This window comes from Squalius cephalus, assembly GCF_949319135.1.
Source record: "Squalius cephalus genome assembly, chromosome: 8".
NCBI lineage: Eukaryota > Metazoa > Chordata > Actinopteri > Cypriniformes > Leuciscidae > Squalius > Squalius cephalus.
In genome coordinates, this window is record NC_137129.1 from 37674401 (window position 1) to 37687550 (window position 13150).

The 13150-nt window shown below is 35.3% G+C and overlaps 2 protein-coding genes across 2 annotated transcripts in view; one reads left to right on the top strand and one right to left on the bottom strand.

Annotated features, from left to right (window-relative positions):
• Positions 1–4398, bottom strand: part of trappc9 (trafficking protein particle complex subunit 9) — a 215446-nt gene extending 211048 nt beyond the window's left edge. Inside the window, exons 1-2 of the mRNA XM_079879309.1 lie at positions 4341–4398; positions 2101–2701 (exon numbers count right to left, since the gene is read on the bottom strand). Coding sequence (XP_079735435.1) covers positions 2101–2684 — 584 coding nt within the window. The 5' untranslated portion in view covers positions 2685–2701; positions 4341–4398. The remainder of the gene's footprint in view (positions 1–2100; positions 2702–4340) is intronic.
• Positions 4399–4971: 573 nt separating this feature from the next.
• Positions 4972–12883, top strand: rragcb (Ras-related GTP binding Cb). The gene is made up of 7 exons (XM_079879327.1): positions 4972–5351; positions 6581–6784; positions 6902–7101; positions 7923–8037; positions 8229–8371; positions 9225–9373; positions 11710–12883. The coding sequence occupies exons 1-7, from the start codon at positions 5166–5168 to the stop codon at positions 11886–11888; spliced, it is 1176 nt and encodes a 391-aa protein (XP_079735453.1). The 5' UTR covers positions 4972–5165; the 3' UTR covers positions 11889–12883.
• The last annotated feature ends 267 nt before the right edge of the window (positions 12884–13150 follow it).

A 13150-nucleotide genomic window follows, 5' to 3' on the forward strand; every position in this document is an offset into this window, starting at 1 on the left:
TTTGCGTGCAATCACTCATGAATTACTGAATGACATCCATGATCTTCTGCAGTTAAAGCAGAGAGAGAGAGAGACAGACAGAGAGAGGCGGTATTCTTGATCAGACACTTGACCCTGTCAGGCACCAGGACCCCGAGAATCTTGCCCATGTTTCACCGTTAAACAATCGACTCAAAGACGACATGAGGACACAAAGATTACACGCTGCTGAAAGCTCTTTTTTCCCTTCCTGCACAGCGATTTCCATCACAAAAATGAGTTTGACCTTTCTACTCTAAACCGAGCCACAAGAGAATCGAGGTCCAAGCAGTGTGTCACTGAAGGGGAGAGGAAGAGGCTGATCGGGGAAGAATGAACTAAAGCAGGAGACAGAACTACCGGCTCACCTTTTCACACCCCATAATAAACTCACAGGACAGTATGAAAGAAAAGAAGAAAGACAAATAAAACAAGGCAAAACAAGAGAAGGGAAGAAAAAACAACCATGAAAAGAAAAATGGCAAAACTCATGAAACAGGATAGAAGATCATGCACGGTTGACCTACAGGCAAAACCATCATGTCGTGGGACTTTTGGGAATCCAGTATTTACCGCTGTGAAATTCAGGCTAAATTTAGGATGAATTACACACCAGTTTAATACTCTTTTTTTTTTTTTTTATCTCTTCATTCCAAAAACTGCAAGTATAAACAACATTAATGGTGATTAGGGATTCTTCAATATGTCAATTATTTTCCTTGTTATGGATCATAACTGATAAACCGATGTTCAAATTTTCTAGTATTTTGTCTAAATCAAAGTTTGTGAGGAAACAGCAAGACGTCCCTGGGTTGATAAAAAGCTAATAATTAATTATATCAAAACAAACTAAAATAAATAAATTCAAAATAAAACACTTAAAACAATTTATAAATACATAAATATATGTATTTATATATATTTGTATTCTACCATGTATTCTTTTACTATGGCAGTATCCACACACACATTATATTTAAATATATTATATAAATATATAAACCATTAACTGAGATCAGAGAACTGTAAATATGCATGTGTGTGTTTATAAATTGTAAAAAATATTAACTTAAAAAACTTTAAGTATATATATTTATGCCAAATGGGTTCAGCTGACAAAAAGGTTTGGGAAACCATAGTCATAAAATAATGAAAAATAAAACAATAATTAAAACCAATCAATATACATGCTATAAATAAATTCAGGCATCACAAAATTCTAATGTACAGTTCTAATATATATATATATATATATATATATATATATATATATATATATATATATAATATCACTATTAAATGTAACTTTTGCAAATATCCTAATCAATGTGTGTATATATACAGTATATAATATATATAAATATATATATAATATCACTATTAGATGTAACTTTTGCAAATATCCTAATCAATGTGTGTATATATACAGTATATAATATATATATAAATATATATATATATAATATATATATAAATATATATATAATATCACTATTAGATGTAACTTTTGCAAATATCCTAATCAATGTGTGTATATATATATATATATATATATATATATATATATATATATATATATATATATATATATATAAACTGATATATATATATATATATATATAATATCACTATTAGACGTAAATTTTGCAAATATCCTAATCAATGTGTGTATATATATATATATATATATATATTACACATTGATTAGGATATTTGCAAAAGTTACATTTAATAGTGATATTAAATTATTAGTGTGTCTTTCAAGATTAAGATTAGCATTAGATGATGATGAAGGTCACCTAAATGAAAAAATAAAATAAAAACATCTTTAATATCAGCTGATATCTGATATATGATTATATTATATTGTCCATCCCTAATAATGATGCTTGCATTAGCAGGATAATAAATAAATGGTAATTGAAGTTTCATCAGCCACCCTTCTCTAGATATAAGCATCGACTACTGAAAAAACTAAATTGGTCACCAATAAAAAAGTTGAATTTCTCAGTAGTTTATCATTTGAACTGAATTTCTCAGTAGTTCATCCATTGAATGAACATCCCCAGAACCCAAACTCACCTGCTGTCTGTGTCCAACCCCACAAAGTCCTTCTTCTCGAACGGCACACACAGCAGTGTTATCTTATCGCCGGATTTATCGGTTGCCCTGTCCAGCCTTTTGGACTCCAGGACGATAAATATGGACTCAACGAAATCCTCCACCCTCTTCTCCACATCAGGACAGTCCTCATAGCTGGGGTAGAAGGCCACATCTGTGCGCTGCTGCTCCGCCAGCTCCCCCTGCAGGCCGAACACCAGCAGCCGCGAGTCGTACAGTGTGGAGCCGAACACCTCCTTCTGCCCGTGGAAGCGGTCTGACGTCTGGGGCCACTCTTTGGCCGCGGTGCAGCTGGTGACCGAGATGAGGCCCACCACTTTGCGGTGAGTCTGGAAGTCGCCCCAGTCGTTGTTCTCAGGGGGGTAATGGTGCCGGTATCGGATGAACAGGACGCGCTGGGAGTCTCGTATGCTGACTTGACTCACGCTGACGATGCGTTTGTAGATGCGGAAGAACTGGTCCTCCGGGACGATCCCCACGGGCTGGACCACCACCAGGACCGTCTGATGGTCCTCAGCACACTGCATGTAGTCTGGGACACTCATGTCTGCATACAGGGAATCTAGAGAAGGAAAACAATACACAAAACCATGTATTCTTTTACTATGGCAGGTTTCAGAAGGGATCTAAATTTTAAAAAGTAATGTTTTCTGTTTCAATATATTGTAAAATATAATTTATTCCTGTGATGCATAGCTGAATTTTTACGCCAGTCTTCAGTGTCACATGATCCTTCAGAAATCATTCTAATATGATGATTTGCTGCTCAAGAAACATTTATATTATTATTATCAATGTTGAAAAATCAGGATTCTTTGATGAATAGAAAGTTCAAAAGAACAGCATTTATCAGAATTAGAAAGCTTTTGTAACATTATACACTGCCGTTCAAATGTTTGGGGTCTTTTTTCTTTTTTCTTTTTTTGGAAAGAAATGAAAGAAATTAATACTTTTATTCAGCAAGGATGCATTAAATTGATTAAAAGTGACAGTAAAGACATTTAATCAAATAAATGCAAAAGCATAAGAGATCTCTTTTAAAAACATTTCAAAAAATGGACCGATCCTAAACTTTTGAACGGCACTATATATATATTAGGGCTGTCAAATGCATCCAAAATAAAAGTTTGTGTTTACATAATATATGTGTGTGTACGGTGTATAATTATGTTCTATATATAAATACACACACATGCATGTATATATTTAAGAAATATTTGCATGTATATACTCTGTGTATATATTTATATTATATATAATTTATATTATATAAAAATATTTTATATATAAATAACACATTTTTCTTAAATATATATGCATGTGTGTGTATTTATATATAGAAAATAATTATACACCATACACACACATTTATTATGTAAACACAAACTTTTATTTTGGATGCGATTAAACGCGATTAATCGTTTGACAGCCCTAATATATATATATATATACACACATATACATATATACACACACACCTAGGCTATATGTATATTATTATTAATAATTATTAACTGAAAACTCTCCAATAAAAGCTAACGTTACTTCTGCAAAAGTTACCAAAGCAGGAAGATGAGCACAACGAATTATTGAAATGATTGATATTTCACAAACTCTAATTATTCATCAATTTTCTTCACTTGAAATGAACTGAAACGATTCACCTCACGGTTCACATTTGACAAAATCACTGTGTAATCTTTGTTTAAAAACACTTGACACAACTAAGGACTACTGAAGTACGTTTAGTAATCTTGTAAACAGCACAGATAAATGCATACAATATTCTCAAAATATGTAATATGTTACACGTTCATAAACATAAATTGAATAAAACATGAATGCATTGTAACATGCAGCTTTATAAACAAACCAGCAGAACAAACAGACAAATGTTTCACCATTGAATAAAACCTTATCTAGTTCCTTTTTGAATTCAATTTGTTTCATGAAACAATCATCGTAGTTTATTCATTAAAATTGATATATTTGTGCAACATATTTGTTTATGTTGGTCTGTTTTCAAAGGCGTGTTTGAATGAAACATCTTCAAATTCAAAAGCAGACATGAATGTGACAACAGCGCAATAAAGAAGGCTATAAGCCCCACAACATAAAGTGTAAGATTTATTCTAAAATAATGCTGACAGAATAAATCATATGCGTTTGAAATACGAGTGTAAACGCTTGTTTTTACTCACAAACGCTCTTCCTGTCAACACTGCTGCTGCTTCTTCTGCTACTGTCTTGTCTGTGAGAGGCGTGTGACTCATGCTCGTGTCTTCAAGCGCCCCCTGTTGGATGAGCTCCAACATTCATTACCAATAATATAATATAATATAATATAATATAATGTTTGCCATCCGATAAACGGACTGATCAATTAAATTGATTTGTATGGCGCTTTCTAAGGCAGCTTTGCAGGAATATACTTAAATATAAATATAAAGAACGAGGGAAAAGATCTTATGAACTTGCTAATCTTTTAATATAATAAAAATAAATATAATTTCTGTATGTTTAGAGTCAAATTCTCGTCCCACTGGTGTTTTGTACATTAAGTTTAACAAAACAAAATGTCCCAGTGCCTGTTCTACATTAAAAACAAATAAATGACGGAATTAAAAGTAAAAAAAGAACTTGTGAATAGCACATTTCATCGTATTTCATACATGTAATAATATGTTCAAAAAATGTTTCCAAAATGTGAACCTCTCGTTCACATTTAACATTTTCGGAATGATCAACCGCTGATCATCTGAGAGACCGCTCCACTCAGAGGCTGCTCACGCGTCAGACCTTTCCGCTCGCCTGCAGGCGTTCCTACTCTGCGCCTGTCATATGATCAGCTTCCCGTTTGTTTGTGTTCATGCAGCAAGCTAACCGCTTCCCACTATGAAACCTCCTCATCTGTATCCAAACTAAACATTTAATCCACACCGATCCCACCTCAATTACTCAAATAGATCCTACAAAGTCAACGTAGACAGATCAAAGGGATTTAAAGGTTCAAATATAGATTTGTAATGTCGATGGAGTACGAGGAGCAGCTAGCCGGAAGCCTGGTGGACTCTTTCCCCAAAGATTTCGGCTACGGCGTGGAAAACATGGACATGATGCAGGAGAACATGGAGAACTCTCCCTCTGCAGACAATAAACCCCGAATCCTTCTGATGGGACTGAGGAGAAGCGGGAAATCCTCCATCCAGAAGGTCAGATCCCATATGGATACAGCACTGCACTAACGTTAACTAAAAAAGTACTATGGTAATGCCCTGGTTTTGGACACTAACACGATGATAATACCATGGTGTTCTTTGAAGTACATTACAATATAAAAAAGGTATATAATTTTGTGCAAAAACGTACTGTGGCAGTTCCATGGTACAATGCTATCAAATGGTAACTTAGTAGCTACTTTTGTACTTTGATATGTACCGTAGTGCTTTCGAGAATACCATGGTAACGTTACAGGTTCATAGTGCCTTATTTCTAAAAGCACCATGGTATTCTTGGAAGTAACATGGAGTACAACTGTATATTTCAAAGTATCATTATTACCATAATCATCACCGTACTCTTGTGCCCTCACATGCTTGTAAGGTCAGTATGTTTTTGTGTGATGTTATATTACGTTTAGTACTTTTGTAAGTGTAACATAAATCATAGCATTACCAAAAGTACCATGTTTACCCTTATTTTGTAAAATACATGTGACATTCTGATCAGGCTCTCATTTATTTAATTGTCGTATTAGATTTATATTCATATGTTATAATTGTTATATATATCATTTATTTATGTATTATATTATTATTGTTATAATTTATTCAAATATTATGTTTGTATTATCATATGGGCTTCCTGCAACAATATTCCAGCTAGTAATGAACTCAAGAATGTGTAATGAAAACAAACCGTTCTGTAATGATACAAGCGCTTGTCGTAATATTATTTTTCCCCTTTATATTTTTATTCCAGGTCAGATGAATGGGGCTTTTATTGAACAATTGTTGACTGAAGTCAACATGAAATTAAAGTGAATGTTTACTTTCTTAATAAATTTCTATGATCATAACATGCATAATTTATCAGTGCATGTTATTGCAAAAGGGAAAAAAAAAGCTTTGTTTTTTATTTTTAATGGAACAGCTGCTAGTTCTCCGGACATAACCAAGTGAAATGCTTTGCAAATGTTGAATGTAAAACCCTAGTTGCAAAATAATATTTCCTTTAACTATTAAGTAACATTTAATGCTGCTTAAAATCTCTGGAATGCATTTTCTGTGTTAATATTTTTTTAGAATATTTTTGTCATTTGTGTATATTTAAGATGGTTTTATTACTGTGTGAAAAGTTGACTATATCAGAATCTGTTTTTTTATTTTATTTTTAATCTATATGTCCATATTGAGCTATGGCTTAATGTTTTGAATCTCAGGTGGTGTTTCATAAGATGTCTCCCAATGAGACACTCTTCCTGGAGAGCACCAACAAGATCTACAAGGACGACATCTCCGCCAGTTCCTTCGTGAACTTTCACATATGGGACTTTCCAGGGCAGGTGGACTTTTTCGACCCCACCTTCGATTACGAGATGATTTTCAGGGGCACCGGCGCGTTGATTTTTGTCATCGATGCTCAGGTAAGCCGACAACCGGGAAAATATGAGAGCGATTCTGAAGAGTGGTTGTCATTCAAACTGCTTACTTTAATGGCTGTTATTAACATAATGTATGGATGTGTTTCTCTCTCTCTGTAGGATGACTATGTAGAAGCATTAGGGCGGCTACATCTCACAGTGTCGCGGGCATTCAGGGTGAACCCGGAGATCAATTTTGAGGTGTTTATACATAAGGTGGACGGTTTATCAGACGATCATAAGATAGAGACGCAGAGAGACATTCATCAGAGAGCTAATGATGATCTAGCTGACGCCAGTCTGGAAAAGCTTCACCTCAGGTTGGTCGTCCTGATGTACTGATCAATTTGCAGTCTAATGACAGATACCGAGTGTTTGATAGGATTATGCTGCGCTTTTAGAAAGGCTATCGAGATATTCCATCAAGTAATGCATCAGAGATTGTGTAATTAACAGTGTTGTTATTGTTAAATAAAACTAAAAATTAAAATGGTAACACTTTATTTTACAGTGTTACATGTAGTTACTATAGTAATGACTATAAAGTATGCATAATTACCTGCAACTAATCCGAAACCAAACCAAACTCTGATCCTAATCCTATAGTAAGTACATGTAGTTACTTAATAATACTTAGTACTTAAATACACAATTACAGCGTAACAAAGGCACCTTAAAATAAAGTGCAACCCTTAAAATGTGTTTTTGCGAATTAAAATAAAATAAATTTTAAATAAAATATACATTTTAGATTAAAAAAAACTTGAGAACTGTTTTGATACTCTAATAGTGTACAAAATAAAACTCAAATAACACCATGATTCTGGATAAATTGAGAATCACAAAATTATTTGTTTTTTATCAGTCACTTGTCGGATTTTTTATCAGTCACTTGTCGCCACCTACTGGTGTAATTTATACAATCTTTATTTGAAGTATCACGTCACTTTATGTTCATCTTTATGCTTCTTATGTTGTTTTTAAAACCATAATTTCAATAAAATATTTACTCTTATTATTAGGCAAATTGCTTAAATTCATCCCCTTTTGAAGCTCATTTCCTGACATTCTGAATGTAATTGTTGCATTATGAATGAATATGTTATGTTAACAAGCGATATTTCTCTTTGTATGTTTTCAGTTTCTATCTCACCAGCATCTATGATCACTCCATATTTGAGGCCTTCAGTAAAGTGGTCCAAAAGCTCATCCCTCAACTGCCAACGCTGGAAAACCTCCTCAACATATTCATTTCTGTATGTACACAGCTGCTTTACTCATAATGATTGCTTCTTGAATGCTTCCAGTATCCATTAATGTCCAATTTAGCTTGATCTAGATAAAATGTCTCTACTCTAAATGCTTTTATTGGTGTTTATCGATGCACATAAGAGACAAATAACAGAATTGATAAGTGGATATTTGTAAATGCATTGTTTCCTCTCAGAATTCTGGGATTGAGAAAGCCTTCCTGTTCGATGTGGTCAGTAAGATCTACATCGCCACGGACAGCTCTCCAGTGGACATGCAGTCGTACGAGCTCTGCTGTGACATGATCGATGTCGTCATTGACGTCTCGTGTATTTATGGGTGAGAATCTGTGAACGTTACACAGCATAAAACAGATGAATATGTCCATCCTGAAGACCTTGAGCTTTATTTGTCTTTACTACACTGCAATGCTCTATATACAAATATACACTAGCGTTCAAAAGTTTGTAGTCGGTATGATGTTTTTAATGTTTTTGAAAGAAATCGTGGTAACACTTTACAGTAAGGTTCATTAGTTAATGTATTAACTAACATGAACTAACAATGAGCAATACATATGTTACAGTATTTATTAATCTTTGTTAATATAATATTAGTTAATAAAAATCCTGCTGTTCATTGTTTGTTCATGTTAGTTCGCAGTGGGTTATCTAATGTTAACAAATATAACCTTTGATTTTAATAATGTATTAGTAAATGTTGAAATTAATATTATCTAAGATTAATAAATGCTGTAGAAGTGTTGTTCATTCTTAGTTCATGTTAACTAAGGTACTCAACTAATGTTAACTAATTAATCTTAATGTAAAGTGTTACCGAAGTATTTTATGCTCACTAATGCTGCGTTTATTTAATCAAAAATACAGTAAAAAAAAGTAATATTGTGAAATATTGTTGTTTTCTATTTGAATATTTTTATTGTAGAAGCCGTGATACATTTTTTCCAAGATTCTTTGATGAATATAAAGTTCAAAAGAACAGCATTTATTTGAAATTCTATCTTTTGTAACATTATAAATGTCTATATATATCAATTAAAAATATATATATACTATTTTAAAATATAGATTATTATTTCGAACTTGTATCCTTTTTAATGCTGACAGTGTAAGATATAAGATGATTGTGATATATCGTATCCTTTTGTTTTGTCCATTTGTTGAATGTATAGTCTAAAAGACGACGGCAACGGTAACGCGTATGATAAAGAGTCTCTGGCCATCATAAAGTTGAACAACACCACAGTGCTTTACCTGAAGGAGGTCACCAAGTTCCTGGCTCTGGTCTGCATCCTGAGAGAGGAGAGCTTCGAGAGGAAAGGTACAGACACGATCGCCCAATCTAGAGCGTCAGCATGACTTGTGTGAAGTTGAAGTGTTATTTAGACTGCGGGTCATTTATTTGATTGGTTTTACTTTACTTTCACACCCTAAATAAAGCAGGTAATGGACAAAAAAATGTGACTTTGCGTTCGCTCGTAAAATGTTTTCGTTCCTTCAAGAAACTTTGCGATCGTTATTGAGTTCTTTGTGAGCTAAATTTCTTGGGGGGGGATGCAAAAAATTTTGCGAGCGAATGCAAAGTTTCTCAGGGGAATGCAAATGATTTGCGAATGAATGTTAAGTTTCTTTAGCCTGCAAATCCAGACCTAAATCTGAAAGATTAATGGTCTGGCATCGACTAATGAAACTCGGCCAGCTCGAGGGGCGGCACCAAGCATGCATTTGAAAATCTCACTGCACACAATTGGAGAACACTACGACCAATCACAACAAGCCCCACCAACGGACGTCGCTCAAATGCCTCTGGGCGCAATTGGATAGACCTAAAACCAATCAGAGCGATCGTCATCGTGCAAAGCCATATGCTGCGTCCCAATTCGCCTAAGTTACACTACGGCATAAAAGTATGTACTCTTTTTGTGAAGAAAAGGTATTTACTTTTGAATGTGTAGCAAAAAAATAGGCAACCTTTGGGACATACTACTTCGTCATCTTTATCGGACGGATCTGTCACGTAAACTGCCCTGTCAATCATCTTGTCACAGTTAAAATCCTCTATTAAATCTAATTTAATTTCCTACCGTTTCGGAGCGAAATGTAGTAGCACGTTCATCGTGGGTCTTTCATGGAGACTGTCCTCATGTGTTTGCAATTCGAATATAATAATGCATTTAAAAGTTGGTGCGCTTCACCAACGGATGTCGCTCAAATGCCTCTGGGCGCAATTGGATAGACCTAACCAATCAGAGCGATCGTCATCGTGTAAAGCCCGCCTCAACATTTCTGATTGGTGCCGCGATTTCGACGGATTAGAAATGGGCTTGAATGGGCTCTTTGCCAGACTACTTGTAGAGCAAATCTAAATTTGCCGGAAGTTTGTCTGGGTTTTCCCAGGCTAACTCTTGCCGTGTCCGGTCGGCAAAACAGCAAAAACGCCCTTCTTACAAAGGAAGGATTCGAGCGCCGTCTTCTGTTCCTCTTTTAGATAAAAAGCCAAGTCTAACTCGTTCGTTGTAGCGGCCAAAGCCGTTTGAAACAACTGGTTTGAAAAATGAACTTACAGCGAAATGAATCACATACAGAGACTTTTTTTAAGCATCAGCCCAGACTAACAGGAAGAGTGTGTTTTGCCATTAAACGTTTTTTCCACAGTTCTGTTATACTGAGATACGTGTGGGAAACAGAATAATAATGCTCAAGTTTGTTGAATATGAGATAAAAGTATTGTGTTTTCATATGACAAGTCCCAGGGTCCAAAATAATCATTTTTCCTTTTTTATGTGATTCACTGTTTTAGTCATATTCAAAAATTCCCATAGCCATCTTGCAATGTTTACTAATGACTTCGACGTCACAGCGCTGTCGTCTTCTGTTTAGCTCGCCTCTGGCCCGCCTATATCAGATAACCCGATGTGATTGGTGCAGCTCGGATACAAGGGCATATTTAATGAGCATCATTACTCGACACCAGAGTAAACTCGCTGAGCAAATTCAACTTGTGCTCTCGCGAGAACTCTGGATTTCCAGGGTAAAGTTTCTTGGGGAACGCAAAAGTTTTGCCAGCGAAAGCAAAGTTTTCTCAGAGGATGCAAATGTTTTGCGAATAAACGCAAAGTTTCTTGGGGGAACACAAAAGTTTTCTCAGGGGAAAGCAGATGTTTTGCAAGTGAACGGAAATTTTTGGGGGGGGAATGCAAAAGTTTTGAGATTGAATGCAAAGTCTCTTTGGGGAACGCAAAAGTTTTGCAAGCGAAAGCAAAGTTTCTCACAGGAACGCAAATGTTTTGCAAGTAAACGTAAAGTTTCTTGGGGGAAAGCAAACGTTTTCTCAGGAGATGCAAAAGTCTTGCGAACGAACGTAAAGTTTCATGGGGAACACAAAAGTTTCGCAAGCGAAAGCAAAGTTCCTCAGAGGAGGGCAAATGTTTCTTGGGGAAACGCAGATGTTTTGCGAGTAAACGTAAAGTTTCTTGGGGAACAAAAAAGTTTTGCGAGCGAAGGTTTTGAAATATATTCTCTTTATATTATTGTTCCACTACCATGTCCCTTTATGGGCTCCGTATTGTTTCTTACTTAAAGATGTCTCGGCATATTCAATTCTGTAGTGTGTAAATATGCGATTCTGAACGTATCTCATGTCTCTATCTTCCACAGGTTTGATAGACTACAACTTCCACTGCTTTCGAAAGGCCATCCACGAGGTATTCGAGGTGAGCAGCTCCACCCAGAGGACGGGAGTGGCGGTGCAGTCCAGCCCCCCCAGCAGCAGCGGTAACGGCCTGTCCCGGCTCAAATCAGCAGCGCTCAACGGTACACCCAGGAGCCTGGTTTAACCCAGGACACACGGACCTCTGAGAACACAGGCCTTCACACTAGTGCGCTGAACATGCGCTAAGGTACACGTGAGATTACTGGAGCGTTTCTCTAGTTATACCTGCAGTTCCAGGACCTGAGAGACACAACAGGACACTCATACAGGAGAGACTACATTGCTGCTTTTTATGATATTTTGATGTGTTTGTGTGTGTGTGAGAGAGAGAGAGAGAGAGAGAGAGAGAGAGAGAGAGAGAGAGATTGTGTGCAAACACAACATCAGTTGTTGTAATAGAGGGAAATGGAAAACTTTAGTTTAGCCAACAGAATGAGGCACTATGAAATGGTGTTACACTGAGCAAATCTAGACTCAAAACTAGTGAGCTGCCTATTTTTCTTATATCCTTATGTTTAAGGTGGCTAAAAGTGCTGTCTATGTATGGCGCTCTCTACGTTTCGAGGCACATTCCACTTTTCAGTGGTTTGAGTGTGAATCTCAAACATGTTCAAGTGACATTTCACCAAAAAATCAAAAAATGAGACATTTGCTTATGTAAAATTTAGCCCATTTTTAGGTGCATTAAAATGTTGACATTGTTTTTAACAAAAGACATTTTACCCAAATTCTCATAATTGCTGAAAAAGGTAACTTTTTTTGTAATTCTCAGTTTTTCATTACTTTAATGCAGTATTTTTATTGCAATAAATACTGTATTATTTAAATCGGTATAAATGTTGTACGATAAATATGTAATGTATGAGTTCTTTACCATTCAAAATAATATATTTTTCACATTTTTAATGAGAATACAGTTTTGTTTTTTTACAGTATTAAGAATTTGGTTAAAATTGTGCTTAATTTTCATTAAAATATTGTCACAATGTAACAACTAAATTAGAAATAGGCTTCATTTTCTTTAAGCAATATCTTTCCTATTTCATTCTTTTGATTTTTGGGGTGAAATATGACCCGGACATGTTAGATTCACCCATGAAACAGATCTTTTAATACTGTTTCACTCTCTTTTGTAGCAAAATTCCCAGACCACCCCGTCTTTAAGATTGCAGTTGTTAATATTGGCCAGTCCTGTGATTGTGTTGGCTTTCACTGTTATTTACTCCTGACCTACACAAAGGGAAAATAAAGGGAGAAAAGGCTAAAGACGTTTGTGAACGTCATCATGTTTCTGTGAACTTACAGCGAAATGAATCACATACAGAGACTTTTTTTTAAGCATCAGCCCAGACTAACAGGAAGAGTGTGTTTTGCCATTAAACGGTT

Bases quoted from the DNA above. Each gene is read 5' to 3' on its own strand.
- rragcb (XM_079879327.1), top strand. From the start codon at position 5,166: ATGTCGATGGAGTACGAGGAGCAGCTAGCCGGAAGCCTGGTGGACTCT. The intron at 5,352-6,580 runs GTCAGATCCCAT...TTTGAATCTCAG, and splicing joins GGAAATCCTCCATCCAGAAG to GTGGTGTTTCATAAGATGTC. The intron at 8,038-8,228 runs GTATGTACACAG...GTTTCCTCTCAG, and splicing joins TCCTCAACATATTCATTTCT to AATTCTGGGATTGAGAAAGC.